We start from the raw sequence: 13912 nt of genomic DNA on the forward strand, positions 1-13912 counted from the left end.
TCTGTTATTGTAACCCTCGACTCCCTTTTCATTCCTGTGGTTCCCATTAAATATGTAGAGATAAAGTTAAATATTTGCAATATATTGATGAGACAAGCTGCGCTGTAACTGTGACTTCAATAGTCATGTGACAGGACTCTGCTGGAAGGTTGGAACCTATAACTTTATCATCATTTATATTTGTCAATATATTTGTTTTAAAAGAAACACAGACTTTTGGCCTGAGCATGTATGAGGAATCTCTGCTTAAACAGAATACATCAATGATTTTTATATCACACACTCCCTGTTATAGACTGGTCCATAATCTACCACTCTCCAGACTAAAGAGTTTTTTCTAATGTAAAGCTCAAACAGTTTTATGCAGTATAATAATTGAAAGGTATAGTTTACTTGGAGAAAGAAAATTAGAAAGTGCATTCTTAATGTAGTTTTTAAAATATTACACAGAAAGAAGGCATCTGAGGTAACACCAGGTAAGACATTAATTGTATATTCTGCATTTTGGAAATAATTTGATGTTGCACATGCTCAGGCTGTCATTCTTTCCTCTCCTTACAGCGTCAGAGTATTGGTCATGATATCAACATCCTGCAGGCTTGATAAATTAATCAAAACACTATGGCTACAATGACCATCAGAGTTTGTGAATTCTATGATGAATCATCCATCTCCTGACTCCCCAAAGCCTGTCCACAAGGCACAGTCAGGAGGGTAATGGAACATTCCCTACTCACCTGCATGGCAACAATACTCGAGAAGCCTTACATCATCTAGGACAATTAAACCCACTTGATTAACATCGCAACCACGAGCATCCTCTCCATCCAGCACTGTCGCACAGTGGCAATAGTGTGTACTATCTACAGGTTGCACTACAGTGACTTGCCAAGGCTCCTTCAATAGCACCTTCCTCTTATAGCCTCTACCATTTAAAAGGACAAAGGCATTTGATACATCACTAACATTGTCTTGCCCTGCTCACACATGGAACTATTATTACCATTGGTTCATTATTGAGTGGTCAAATCTCATAGAAAACCCTTCCTAACAGTGTTTAAGCTCAAACTAAAAGAACACACTTGAAGTCATAGATTTAACTTTTTGACAAGTTTAAGAAAACTATGATGGAGGTTGCTTCTTATTGCTATGTGTGGTGTCTGACTTCTTTATCGTATCTTGCTCACTTTCAAGCTTTTATGAAGGTACTGTGCAGTATCTGACAGTCACCCTGTCAGCGTTGTATGTATGTTGTAGCAGTTTATGAAGAAGAAAGCGCGCCACCATCTCTCAAGTGAAGGGCTTTATTGTAGCCTCGTCAGCTGTATCCACATTCCATGAATGGGTTCAAATACATCTTCAATCCCTTCCTATTAAACTATCAATGAAACTGTCTGAGCAAACAATATACAGTATTATTATGTCATACACAGCTTTATTGTCTCTATTAAGCTATAAATCTTTTGCAGGATATTAAAAGTGTTAACTGTTGAGAAAGAAGCCATCAAGGTATTTTGGGAGGGCAATTCGATTTATGTGCTTAGCTTGACTTTGGTTATTTTTGTGACAAATCCCTGGTATTGTAAGGATTAACTGAGTGCTCAGATTAACTGAGGGAAATCTAGCTTTGTTACCAACACGAGTGGTGCCATGCTCTATATATTTGATTTTATTCAATTTGATTTATTGTTGTAACATGTGCCTAGGTGCAGTGAAACGTTTTGTTTTGCATGCAGTACAGGCGAATATAAAGTGTGTTGGGTGATAGAACAAAGTGAGGAATACAATGTTACAGCTGCAGAGAAGGTGCAGAAAGAATGAGATCAAGATAAATTTGAAAGTTGAGAGCTCCATTTCAGCAGCCTAATAACAGCAGGGAAGAAGCTGTTCTTGAATATGTTGATACATGTGGGAAGTATAGATGGAGTCAATGGATGGAGGCTTGGCTTGCGTGATGGTTTGGCCTATGTTCACAAGTTTCTGTAGTTTCTTACAGCCCTGGGCATAGCAGTTGCCATACCAGGCCGTGTTACACCCAGATTGAATGCTTTCTATAGTACATCCGTAAAATTGGTAAGAGACTTTATGGGCATGCTGAATTTCCTGAGCTTCCTGAGGAAGTTGAGGCATTGTTGTGCTTTCTTGACCATCACATGAATGTGGGTGGACCAGGACAGATTGTTGGTGATCGTCACACCTAGGAATTTGGCACTCTTGGCCATCTCCACCTCAGAACCATTGATACAGATAGGGGGCGTGCCCTCCAATCTGCTTCCTGAAGTCGATGACCAGCTTTTTCATTTTGCTGGTGTTGAGGGAGAGATTGTTAACTTTATTCCACATCACCAAGCACTCTCTCACTTTCCTGAATTCTGTCATGTCATTGTTTGAGATCCAGCCTATGACGGTGGTGTCGCTAGCGAACTTGTAGATGGAGTTTGGCCACACAGTCATGAATGTGACAGGGAGTATAGTAAGGAGCTGAGTATACAGCCTTTCCAGGCACCAGTGTTAAGAACTGTCATGGGAGAGGTGCTGTTACATATGTGGAATCGCAGATGTGGGTCAGTCCAGGTGGAAAAAATACAGTAAAATAAAATTAATGCTTAGTCATACTGGAACACTGTTCTGCAATACACATGACAAATTGGTCCAGTATGCAGCATTCACAAGTTTTACTGGTGTTTCCTTCTGAATTAGCGTTGCACCTGGTCTGATTTCTAGATGATTTCTTCTGTCTCCAGACTGGATTAAAGTGTTTATGAAGCAGCCAGGAATACATGACCTGGAAATGCTAGGAACACTAGCATCACTAACCCCCCACCATCTGTGGATCAGTCAACTGAAAACAGGCCCACTTAGAGAAAGCATCAATCCATGTGCACTACAAAGAGATCAAAAGGCTAATGAGATACAGAAAGGCAGTGGCCTGAGATACAGAGAGCTCTAGAGAGCTCTAGAGAGAGAGAGAGAGAGAGAGAGAGAGAGAAAGAAAAAGACCTGAATCATGAAAATTGCAGAAACAGAGTGATTCAGAGTAGCACTGAATTGAGAGAGAGAAAGAGAGGCAGAGAGAGCTGTGGAACATGCTATAGACATTTGGTAATGTGGTCCTTCACATTGACAGCTGGAGTAGGAACTTGCAAATTTCAAAGACTTGGCGAGTTTTCTGTTGTCAGTAAAGATAAGCTTGTGCAGTTTTGTCTGCATCCTGCCTTGTCTGATTTCTGTGCATGAATCTAGTTAGTTCATATGGTGACTGATTGCAGAAATAGCGCCTCATCTGATTTCCCTTCCCCAATGGAATGGGGATATGAGTCACTATCACCCATTTTGTGTTCCTACTGAAGACCAGCATCACCTTCTGTACGGGTGAGAATTGTGAAGTTGTGATGTGATACCCTCTTCATCTGTTTACAACGATTCAGCTGAGCTGATCCAACAGTCAATGCAAATCCTATCTCAGAGTCAGGAACCTGGCAACAGGAAATCCCCAGGAACAATTATTTTCAAAATCATGAGCAGGCTGAATAGGAAGAAATTGTTCCCACTTGTAAAATGAACAAAAATGAGGGAGCACATATTTAAAATGATCTGCAAAAGAAGCAAGAGTGATGTGAGGACATAAACCGTTTTCATACTGTGAACAGTTAGCCGATAGCATGCATTGCGTAGAAATGGAATGGGGCAGGTTCATTTGAGTATTCTTGAGTGTATTGATGATTGTTTAGGTAAAAATAATGTGTAAGGGTAGGAGAGGGAAAGCCGGAGATTGGCACCAGGTATTGATACAACTTAATGAGGATGGGCTGAATGGCCTCCTTCTTCACTGTAATAATTCCTTTTCCGTCAGATTGTGAGTGAATAGTTCCTGAAACATCTTCATGTCAACCACAATCCAACAGATCAGCATCTCTTTTGCTATATAAATTGGTTATCCTTTTGGAAGTTTCTTGTATACCTGCTCTAACAAGTGTAAGATGAAGAATTTTGACTTTGTGTGTTTTAAACAATACTTCACATCAATACAGCTAAAAGTGAGATATCCTGGGAAAACTTTACACCCATCTAGAGCTATATAAGAATGCTAAATTTCAAAGGGACAAACAATTTGTACTGCAAGAGTGCTGATTAGTTGGGAAGTCAACTCCAATTGAGGTATTCTGATGGAGACTGTACATGGGAACCATCGTTCCTTGTTTTTCACTGAATGGTCATCTCGATTTTCAAGCCTCAAATTGGGGTCACAATGGGAAAAGGTTTGAGATGAACTGATTAAGTTACTGTCCGGTACATTCAGAAAAAACTCATTATTGCCAAACCTATCAGACAAAATACTTGAAATTTGGGAAAGGTTTGCACTGATGACAATGTTTTTTTTTCAGAAAAAAAGGTCTTGCTGAACTGCTTTAATCTGTTTATGTATGTTCCAGGTACGTCTGTAATTCAAGTGATTGCTACTGATGCTGATGACCCTACCTATGGGTACAGTGCCCGGGTGGCATACAGCATCTTACAAGGACAGCCTTACTTCTCAGTGGAATCGGACACAGGTCAGACACTTCTTCAAACTGAAGTTTATTGAATTATCTTGGAAGTATTTGCCTTTTTGATGTCTTTGTAATATCTAGCCTTGACTGTTGGTGTTTTCTTAGAACTTTTTTCTCTATCCCTTCCTGCTATTCTCTGACCTTACATTCCCATAATAACATTCTGTTCTTGACTCTCCTCCTTGATTTGTTACATTGACCCCAGCATGACCCCCCCCCCCCCCTTGACTTGTCTAGTTAAGCTGCTCACATGTAGACCATTCCAATGGTACAGATTTTGAGACAAGTTCATGTCTCAAAAAAAATCCCCCTTTGCATATGGCTATGGTAGTGTTCCAGAGATTAATACCTTTAAAGTTCTTATAAATTTAGCCCTGAGCCTTTCAAATTTCCTCAGTTGTTTGTATGTCATCAGAATCTGTGTGGACCACAATAGCTAGATCCTTCCTCTTCCATTGACAGTTTTTCCCCAGCCCAGAGCAGATACCCTGAACCCAGGCATTGATTGAAAATGACCCCATCTGGACTCACACGTTTTGTTGCAGATTCCAGTGCGAATTCCCCCTCACTATTCTGTTCCCAATTACGACCAGATCCCTTTCAGCTCCCCTCAATTGTATTACTTCCTCCACCAGGGTGTCCTGCTCAGTTAACTTATCCACTCTAAATTTCACTTTCACCCAGTCAAGTGGAGAAAAAACTCAACTCTATTTGACAATTGCAATGACTCAGGCTCTTATGCCCATGCTCCTGGCTCCCCCTTACCCACCTTATGTACAGTCACTCCCCCCTATCCCTGAACACTGGCCAAATCAGGTAACCTCACTCTCAGGGCTATCACTTATGCTTCTTGGAATAAAGTGATTACGTAAACCTCTTAAACAGGATCTTAAACAACGTCAGAAATTGCTGGAAAAACGCAGCAGGTCAGGCATCATTGACGGAGAAAAAGCAGAATTAAAATTTCAAGTCCAGTGACCCTTCACCAGAACTCAAGAAGACTCTGAAGAAGAGTCACTGGACATGAAGCATTCACTGTTTCTCTCTCCACTGATGCTGCCAGATCTGCTGAGTTTCTCCAGCATCTTCTGATTTTTGTTTTTAATTTCCAGCATCCACAGTTCGTTGTTTTTATTTTACACTCACAATCTTGTTTCTTTCAACCAAGTCACCTCTTATTCTACTAAACTCCAGTGGATATGAGCCAAGCCTGTCCTTCCTTTCCTCATAAGGCAACTCACCCATTCAATCCAGTATTGTCTAGTAAAGTTATCGTGATGCATGGACATTTGACAGCGTGTAGGAGGTGTGTCTCATTGGTTACTGTATGCCTCATCATGGACCCATCTCTGCAAAAATCATTATCATGTAACCAGTGCGTCTCATTGTAAAAATAACAGCACAAGTTGAGGTGGTGATCGAAAAGCTGGCATTTGAGAACAGGGCAGGTTATTTTAGTGATGGAGGAATCTGTCAATATTTCAGATAGATAAACGAGCCATGTAAATGGAATATGGCTTCTGTACAAATGGACTTTGCCTTCTTTGTGGATATATCACTTCCCAATGTCACCTTTCCCACAGTGTGGCCTGTATATTTGAAATGTCAGAACTCACAAGGGATTGATGATCTGCTTTTGACCAGCATCACCTTTCAATTATTCAGGACATTACATGTCTGACAATATAACGGTGCAGACCTCTGCAGTATGAGATCTGGTATACCGCACTGTACAAGTCTAATCTTTTAGTAATTGAGCTGCCTCAAATATCCCAACACTAATGGGATTTTATGCACAAAATACGCTGGATTAACCTGAATGGAACAGAGAAATGGTGCTTTTGCACAGCTGTAATGTGATTGCTCGGGGACTTTTGGGTTACAGCATGACGAGCTGTTTTGTAACTCCCGCCGTTGCTCACTTCATCAAATATTAGTGATGAAGAGATTAAACAACGATTTACATTTGATACTGAAGATTATGGGTTTCCACAGAAAGGCAGGCAATCTTTTAAGCTATTAATAATAAACAATGTCTGAAAATGAAGCTAAAATTCTAGACATGCAACATGAAATCCAAAGGGAATAGAGAGACTAGGATCAATCCAGTCAGCCACTTCCAGCATATTCCTGATGAAGGGTTTATGCTCAAAATGCTCCTGCTCCTTGGATGCTGCCTGATCAGCTGTACTTTTCCAGTGCCACATGTTTTGGCTCTGATCTCCAGCATCTGCAGTCCTCAATTTCTCCCACTTTCAGCTTATGCAATGGTCACCTTCACCTTGTCTTGAAATCTACCAACATTCACACATGGTACATGTAAATGAAGTACTAAGAGCACATCTGGGCACCACACATTAGGAAGGATTTATTGGCCTTGGAGGGAGTACAATGCAGGATTACAAGAATGAAACCAGCATTCAGGGGTTATGAGGAAAGATTATGCCAATCAGGCCTATTGTCTCTACCATTTAGAAGGTTAAGGAGTGATCTGATTGAAGGAAATGACAGGGTAGATAAAGATAAATGCTTCCACTAGTTGGGGATTTGAAAGCATAGTCTGAGAATTAGAGCCAAACCATTCAGGAGAGATGGGAGGAAATGTTTCCACACACAAAGGATGGTAGATGTTTGGAGCTCTCTTCCACAAATGACATGGAATCTGGATCAAGTGGTAATTTTAAATCTGAGATAGATTTTTTTTGTTCAGCAAAGGGATATGGGCCAAAGAAAGGTATATGGAGTTAAGCCACAGATCAGCCATGATCTAATTGAATAGGCTCAATAGGTGGATAGGCTCAAGGGGCTGAATAGCCTACTCCTGTTTCTATGTTTTACTTGAGATATGGATGTATAAACCTGATCAAAACTCAATTTCATTTACTTGTACTTAGAAAATTCAATATATTCTCAAAGTCTTTACGTATCGGTGTTTTTGGGAGGCAATGTTTAAATTCATGGCTCGACTTGGTTTCAAAAATTGCAGGAGAAACTAGCCTAATCAAATATTAGTTATCTGCACTACTCAATTATAGATATAGCCTGGCCTATAAGACTCTATATTCCTCAGCAGTTTGCTTTGACTTATTTTGAACTACTGTGCGCAACAGCAATACATTCATATGGCACCTAATTAACAGAGTCAAACATTTTCAGGCACTTCACAGAAACATTATCAGATGAGGTTTGACATTGAATTACAAAAGGTGATATTAGAATTGCTGGCCTGATGTTCCATCTGAGAGAGATGATTTAAGAAACATCTTAAAAATAGGAGATGGCAAGGGATGTTCCAGAATGTGGGGATTTGGTTCTAAAGCCATGATTGCCCAGTGGTACAGGAATTAAAATCAGGAATGCTCTACAGTCAAGAATCTGAGGAGTTCATTGATCTCAGAGGGGTGTGAGACTGGAGGAGGCTGTAGGGATAGGGAGACAGAATGTTTCTCTCAAATCACGTCCAGCCCATCAGATAAATTGATTATTTAATTCTGTTAAGCCAAGCCGCTGCTTGTAAACATTTGACCTCCACATCTCCATGTGCCCAGCCCCCACTATACAGTAAAGCCACTTCTGGCTGACTGGGTGAAAGGCATCACTGATATTGCAGCTCTAGTGAAACCCCAGGTATCACGTATTCAAGCTGCCAAATCCTTCAGCTAATGTTGATCGCATGAGTGGATAAGTACTGAGAGAGTAATACGATCAAAAAATTGAGAGCAAAATAAAAACGACAGCTCATTTTAGTCAAATTGCAACATCGGATGTTTTGGCACAGACAGCAATCTGGAAAGTAGGTCATTGTGGTTGTCTTTAAAAAAAAAGACCAAAAAATGTCCCAAGAACTGATAATAATTTCAGTGCTTTACAAATCTGCACACCTAAAAATCCAGTTAGCTAAATGGTCCCTGTAATTAGCAGGCTGTCTTCATGGTGGAAAGAATACAGCTGGGAGGGAGAAGAGAAATAAATGATCATTATCATTTGTAAATTAAAGCTTCTCAGTTTTTGAATGTGACGTACTGTTCAGGAGGAGACGCTTCTTAAGAAGCAAAGTAAGTTGTTCAGACTATTGCTGAGATCAGCGTGTGATGAAGCTGAAGGAATTCACCTGGAGGGACTGAAATGTCTCAGCAGTTCAGCTGCTGTCCTGTGGTGAACCCAAGAGGTTTCCGACTGGCCTTTTGTTAAGAACTGGCGCCTCCATCTGTTCCTTACAAGATACATGCAATTGGGGTGGAGTTGCTGTGAGGGGTCTAATACACTGAGTGCTCTGGACCGAGTTAACATGTCGCAGCCTCCAGGGTTGTATGGATTGGTGCCACCATGCCAGTGAGGTTAACAGGAAAGCAAAATCAGTCAGGCTGCGAAAGCTGCTCTTGGGTTGATGCAGTCTGCACTCTGCCTCTCCAAACCAATTACACTCTCAATACACCTTAATGAATACAACACCAACATGCATTTATACAGCAAATTTGCTCCAATGAAATTATACATACTGCTTCACATAGTGATTATCAATCAATGTATTTTTTACTCATTCTCAGGGCATTGCTGGCTGGCTGAGCATTTATTGCCCACCCCGAAGTTATACTGAGGAGTCAACCACATTAGGGTCGGTCTGAAATCATTTGTAGGCCAGCTGTTTCCTTTCCTGACAGACATTAGTGAACCAGATGGGTTTCTTCACTTGACAATCATTTCATGGTCATCATTGGTGGGCGGCATGGTGGCACAGTGGTTAGCACTGCTGCCTCACAGCGCCAGAGACCCGGGTTCAATTCCCGCCTCAGGCGACTGACTGTGTGGAGTTTGCACATTCTCCCCGTGTCTGCGTGGGTTTCCTCCGGGTGCTCCGGTTTCCTCCCACAGTCCAAAAGATGTGCAGGTAAGGTGAATTGGCCATGCTAAATTGCCCTTAGTGTTAGGTTAGGGGTATGGGTGGGTTGCGCTTCGGCGGGGCGGTGTGGACTTGTTGGGCTGAAGGGCCTGTTTCCATACTGTAAGTAATCTAATCTAATCTAATTAAACACATCATTCCAGATTTTTGTTGACTTCACCATCTGCTAGAGTGAGATTCGAACCTGGGTCCCTAGGACATTGCCTGGGTCAGTTGATTAAAATTCCAGTGATAATGTCACTAGGTTGTCACCATCTGATTTGAAACTGGTCTTATATCGAGATGCTGTGACAAACGACCAAGAGGTCAGTCGAAGAGGTCGATTATAAGAAGAGGGGAGAAAGATCAAGCTTTGGAGATGATTTTGGAAGAATCTCAGGTTCTAAATAGATGAAGGTACAGTCACTAGTGGTGGAGTGATTATTGTCACAGTGCTGAAGGAACTGTAATTGGATGAACACAAATATGTTACTCGACAGTAGGGCTGGACGAGACTACAAAAATGGATCCGGGCAAGAAGCATCTTTGAAAATGACTTAAAAGATGTATTGAGCCATTTGTTAGCTTAATTGATGCTCCCACATCGGTTATTAGCAAACTGATTCTTTTAAAGCATGGCTCCTGTGTAAGTCATGAGAAAACAAGCTCCATTGGAAGGATCTCCTCAAAAAGTGGAAATCTGAGTCATGTTTAGATACCCTTCAATTTGGAGAAAGTGAGGACTGCAGATGCTGGAGAGTCAGAGTTGATAAAACATGGTGCAGCAGGTCAGGCAGCATCAGAGCAAGAGAGTCAACGTTTTGGGCATAGTCATTCTTCAGGACTGGTAGTGTCAGGACTGGGCTGTCAGTGTGAGTTGGTATGGTCGACAGGGAAATAGTTCTCCTGGAATATTGACTAAGGAAGGATTGTTGAGGTCTGATGATAACAGGAACAACTAATTTAAGGTAATCAGGTAAGCCCAGAATGCAACTCACTTACATTTACCACAAGAAGTGACATACATTCATACACAGGGCCACACCTTTGCAAAACAAAAGTTCAAGCCTTGCACATTTTCTGAATTATTCAGAAATGTATAGTTCCCCGTTGGATACTCCATGGCATTGCTTCAGTCTTCAGATGTGGCTTGCCAACCAGTTTCTCCTGTAATAGAAATTGTTCTGATTGTTTGAAATTTGGCATTCTTGCATTTGTCCTGATGAGTGTAAGATGAGAAGGATTTTGGTAATAACCAAGCCTATTCTTTTGAAACGTAGCCATGAAGTTGATTCTCTGGTGGTTTAGAGCATTTCCTGGTCGAGGATTCCGAACGAGGGGATGACTATTGATTGTGATACCATACAATGTCCCAGAAAATTCTTGGCTACATCATCAACATTTTTTTTAACATGACAACATCTCAACATCTCACAAAACCAGACAATCCAGCATTGTGAGTTGGAATATCCTCCAGTCCACAGCTGGTACAATACAGTGAAATCAATGAAGGGGATAGTTTTACTTATTCATTCTTGTTAAGTGACCCCACCATTCCCCCGCATCTTCACAATCAGTAAATGCTTTTGGAGATGCAAAACTAAGCAAACTAGCCAATTTTTCTGTTTCTGAAACAGAACATGCAGGAAAAACAGGACCTTGGTCAGAGGGGCCAATGAGCCGAGCCGTGACAGATGGAATTTAATTTAGATAAATATGAGGCATTGCATTTTGGAAAGGCAAATCAGGGCAGGACTTATACACTCAACAGTAGAGCCCTGGGCAGTGCACCAAACAAAGAGACCTTGGAGTTCAGGTTCATTGTTCCTTGAAGGTGGAATCATAGGTAGACAGGATAGTGAAGAAGGCTTTTGGCATACTTATCTTCACTGGTCAAAACATTGAGTATGGGAGTTGGGGTGTCATGTTACGGCTGTACAGGACATTGGTGAGGTCACTTTTAAAATACTGCATTCAATTCTGGTCTCCCTGCTTTAGGAAAGATTATGTGAAACTAGAACAAGAGGGCAGAGCCTCAAAATTACAGGGAGCAGATTTAGGACTGAATTGAGATGGAACTTCTTCACCCAGACAATTGTGAATCCATGGATTTCCCTGCCCAGTGAAATAGTTGAGGTTTCCTCATTGAATGTTTTTAAAGCTAAGATAGATAATGTTTCGAGCAGTACATGAATTAAGAGTTACAGTGAGAGGGCGGGTAAGTGGAACTGAGGCCATAAAAAGATCAGCCATGATCTTATTAATTGGCAGAATGGGCTCAAAGGGCCAGATGACCTACTCTTGTTCCTATTTCTTATGTACTTATCTTCTTCTTATGATTCAGAAAAGGTTTACAAGGATGGTGCCAGTGTTGGAGGGTTTGAGCTATTGGGAGAAGCTGAATAGACTGGTGCTGTTTTCCCCTGAGCATCGGAGGCTGAGGGGTGACCTTAAACAGGTTTATAAAATTATGATGGGCAAGGATAGGATGAATAGCCATTGTCATTTTCCCAGAGTAGGAAGTCCAAAACTAGAGGGCATAGATTTAAGGTGAGAGGGGAAATATTTAAAAGGAACCTAAGGGGCAACATTTCTACACAGAAGGTGGTGTGTGTATGGAATGAACTGCCAGAGGAAGTGGTGGAGGCTGGTACAATTACAAAATCTAAAAGCATCTGGATGGGTACATGATTAAGAAGGATTTAGAGTGATATGGACCATGTGCTGGCAAATGGGACTAGATTAATTTAGGATATCTGGTTGGCATGGACAAGTTGGACTGAAGGACCTGTTTCCATGCTGTGTAACACAATGACTTCAAATACATGTTCTCTGCCTTCAGCTATTTTAATGATTTTCCCAGAATGCTGACATCTGCTCCTGTCAGTACATTGAGGCAGTTAAGGGACAATTTTAACCAAATGAGCCAATGGGATCAGATGGAATGCCCTGTAGGGGCAAATTTAACTCCATCCTGATGACCAGGAAACTGAGAAGATTGGGAACAATGCCATTTTTACACTGACCTGGTTTTAATCTCCATAAAGTTGTTATGAAAGTTCATATTTCATCTCATTTATGGATGTGAGCTTGAAGGCTTGTAGAGATACCTGGATTAGTGCACTTTTTTAAAATGTCAATGAAAAGCTTTGGAATTTATTTTCAAGAAGGCTTTTCTTGGAAGACATACAGTTTTGTTGATCTTTGTTCCTTAAATTCACTCGAGTGAAAACTTTTCCTTTGAACTTTTCTTTTGCCCGGATTTTGTGGCTGTTCCATTTGAATATGGTTAGAGATTGTTTGGATTTTCCATTGGTCACCAGCCAGCTAAAGGAGAAGGAGCTTCCCAGCTCAGCTCTCCCGTTTCTGGAAAAGCAGCCCCATAATTCCCATGTGGTGCCTAGAGCCTGGGTCCGACAGCCCTCATATGAGAAGCATTTGTTGATATCTCCTGAATGACTGAATCATCAAAGAGCCCCAGTGACAACTACATGTGTCAAGGTCCACCTGTCTTTGTGCACTGTAAAGTCAGACAAAGAGCCATCAGAATATCTCAAACCTTATCTTTTTTACCTTCAAGACCAAAGACTTTTGGACCAAAAGTGTTTTTGTTTATTTCTGTAGACAGATTTAAAAAAAAAATTCTCTTTACTTAGTGTATGCATCTTTTGGGCCATTTATGGAGGCAAACATTTATAGTCTGATATTACAAACTACATGTGTAACGTTTTTACAGTTTTAAGTCATTAGGTTTGTTTTTCAATATATCAATAATTTTGTGCTTGTTGAAGAAACCTGGTTCATGGCAACATTTTTATTTTAAGTCTGTTTGAATTTAAATGTCTGTATTGGGAAGTTGGTGAAGCAATTATATTGAAGTGTGATTCCTGGAACGTTGGGACTGAAGAGATACAATGCCTGCCTCCCATCTCAATCATAATAATGATCATGAGCAACACTGGGCAAGCATAGAAGAAGTGTTTCCATCCCACATCCCTGCAACAATGGTCTACTCTGTGGTTGAAGCTAGAATAATACAAAATAGATAATGTTGGCTATTCATCTTGAAGCATAAATAAATCAAAGCTAACTCCAGAGTTGTGCTGCAGACTTTCAAGTCAGTGTAAGAAGATTTGTTCCCTCTGTGGATGGATGAGAAAGATGTGAGAGATCTGCAATGTTATTCCAATGGGAGACTGACCTTGTATAAAGTGAGAATACCCCAATACTTTGGAATTGGGGGACGGACGATATGGTTCTCTTTTGCTTCCTAACCCAGTGGGAAGATTAGAGGTAAATTGAGGAAGAATATTTCATTCAACATGTGACCAGATTCTGAAGTCCATTTCCTGAAATGGTTGGAAATGCAAAAAAACCCTTTCATTTCATAGGACTTCGACATGTACTGAGATGTTGAATTATACAGAGCGATACCGCAAGAGTTAGCAAAGGGATTAGGTTGGTTGATTCTTGGGCAGTCAGC

General features: G+C 40.9%; 1 protein-coding gene across 8 annotated transcripts in view; it reads left to right on the top strand.

Moving 5' to 3' along the window:
- The window catches only part of LOC122564560 (cadherin-6-like), a 225666-nt gene that overhangs the window by 98311 nt on the left and 113443 nt on the right, over window positions 1–13912 (top strand). For all 8 annotated transcript variants that reach the window (XM_043719632.2, XM_087978477.1, XM_043719629.2 and 5 more), the window contains exon 4: window positions 4434–4553. In XM_043719632.2, the coding sequence (XP_043575567.2) occupies window positions 4434–4553 (120 nt within the window). The remainder of the gene's footprint in view (window positions 1–4433; window positions 4554–13912) is intronic.

Source organism: Chiloscyllium plagiosum, unplaced genomic scaffold (assembly GCF_037043375.1).
Source record: "Chiloscyllium plagiosum isolate Xiang-an unplaced genomic scaffold, Cpla_swu_hap1 HiC_scaffold_34, whole genome shotgun sequence".
Classification (NCBI taxonomy): Eukaryota; Metazoa; Chordata; class Chondrichthyes; order Orectolobiformes; family Hemiscylliidae; genus Chiloscyllium; species Chiloscyllium plagiosum.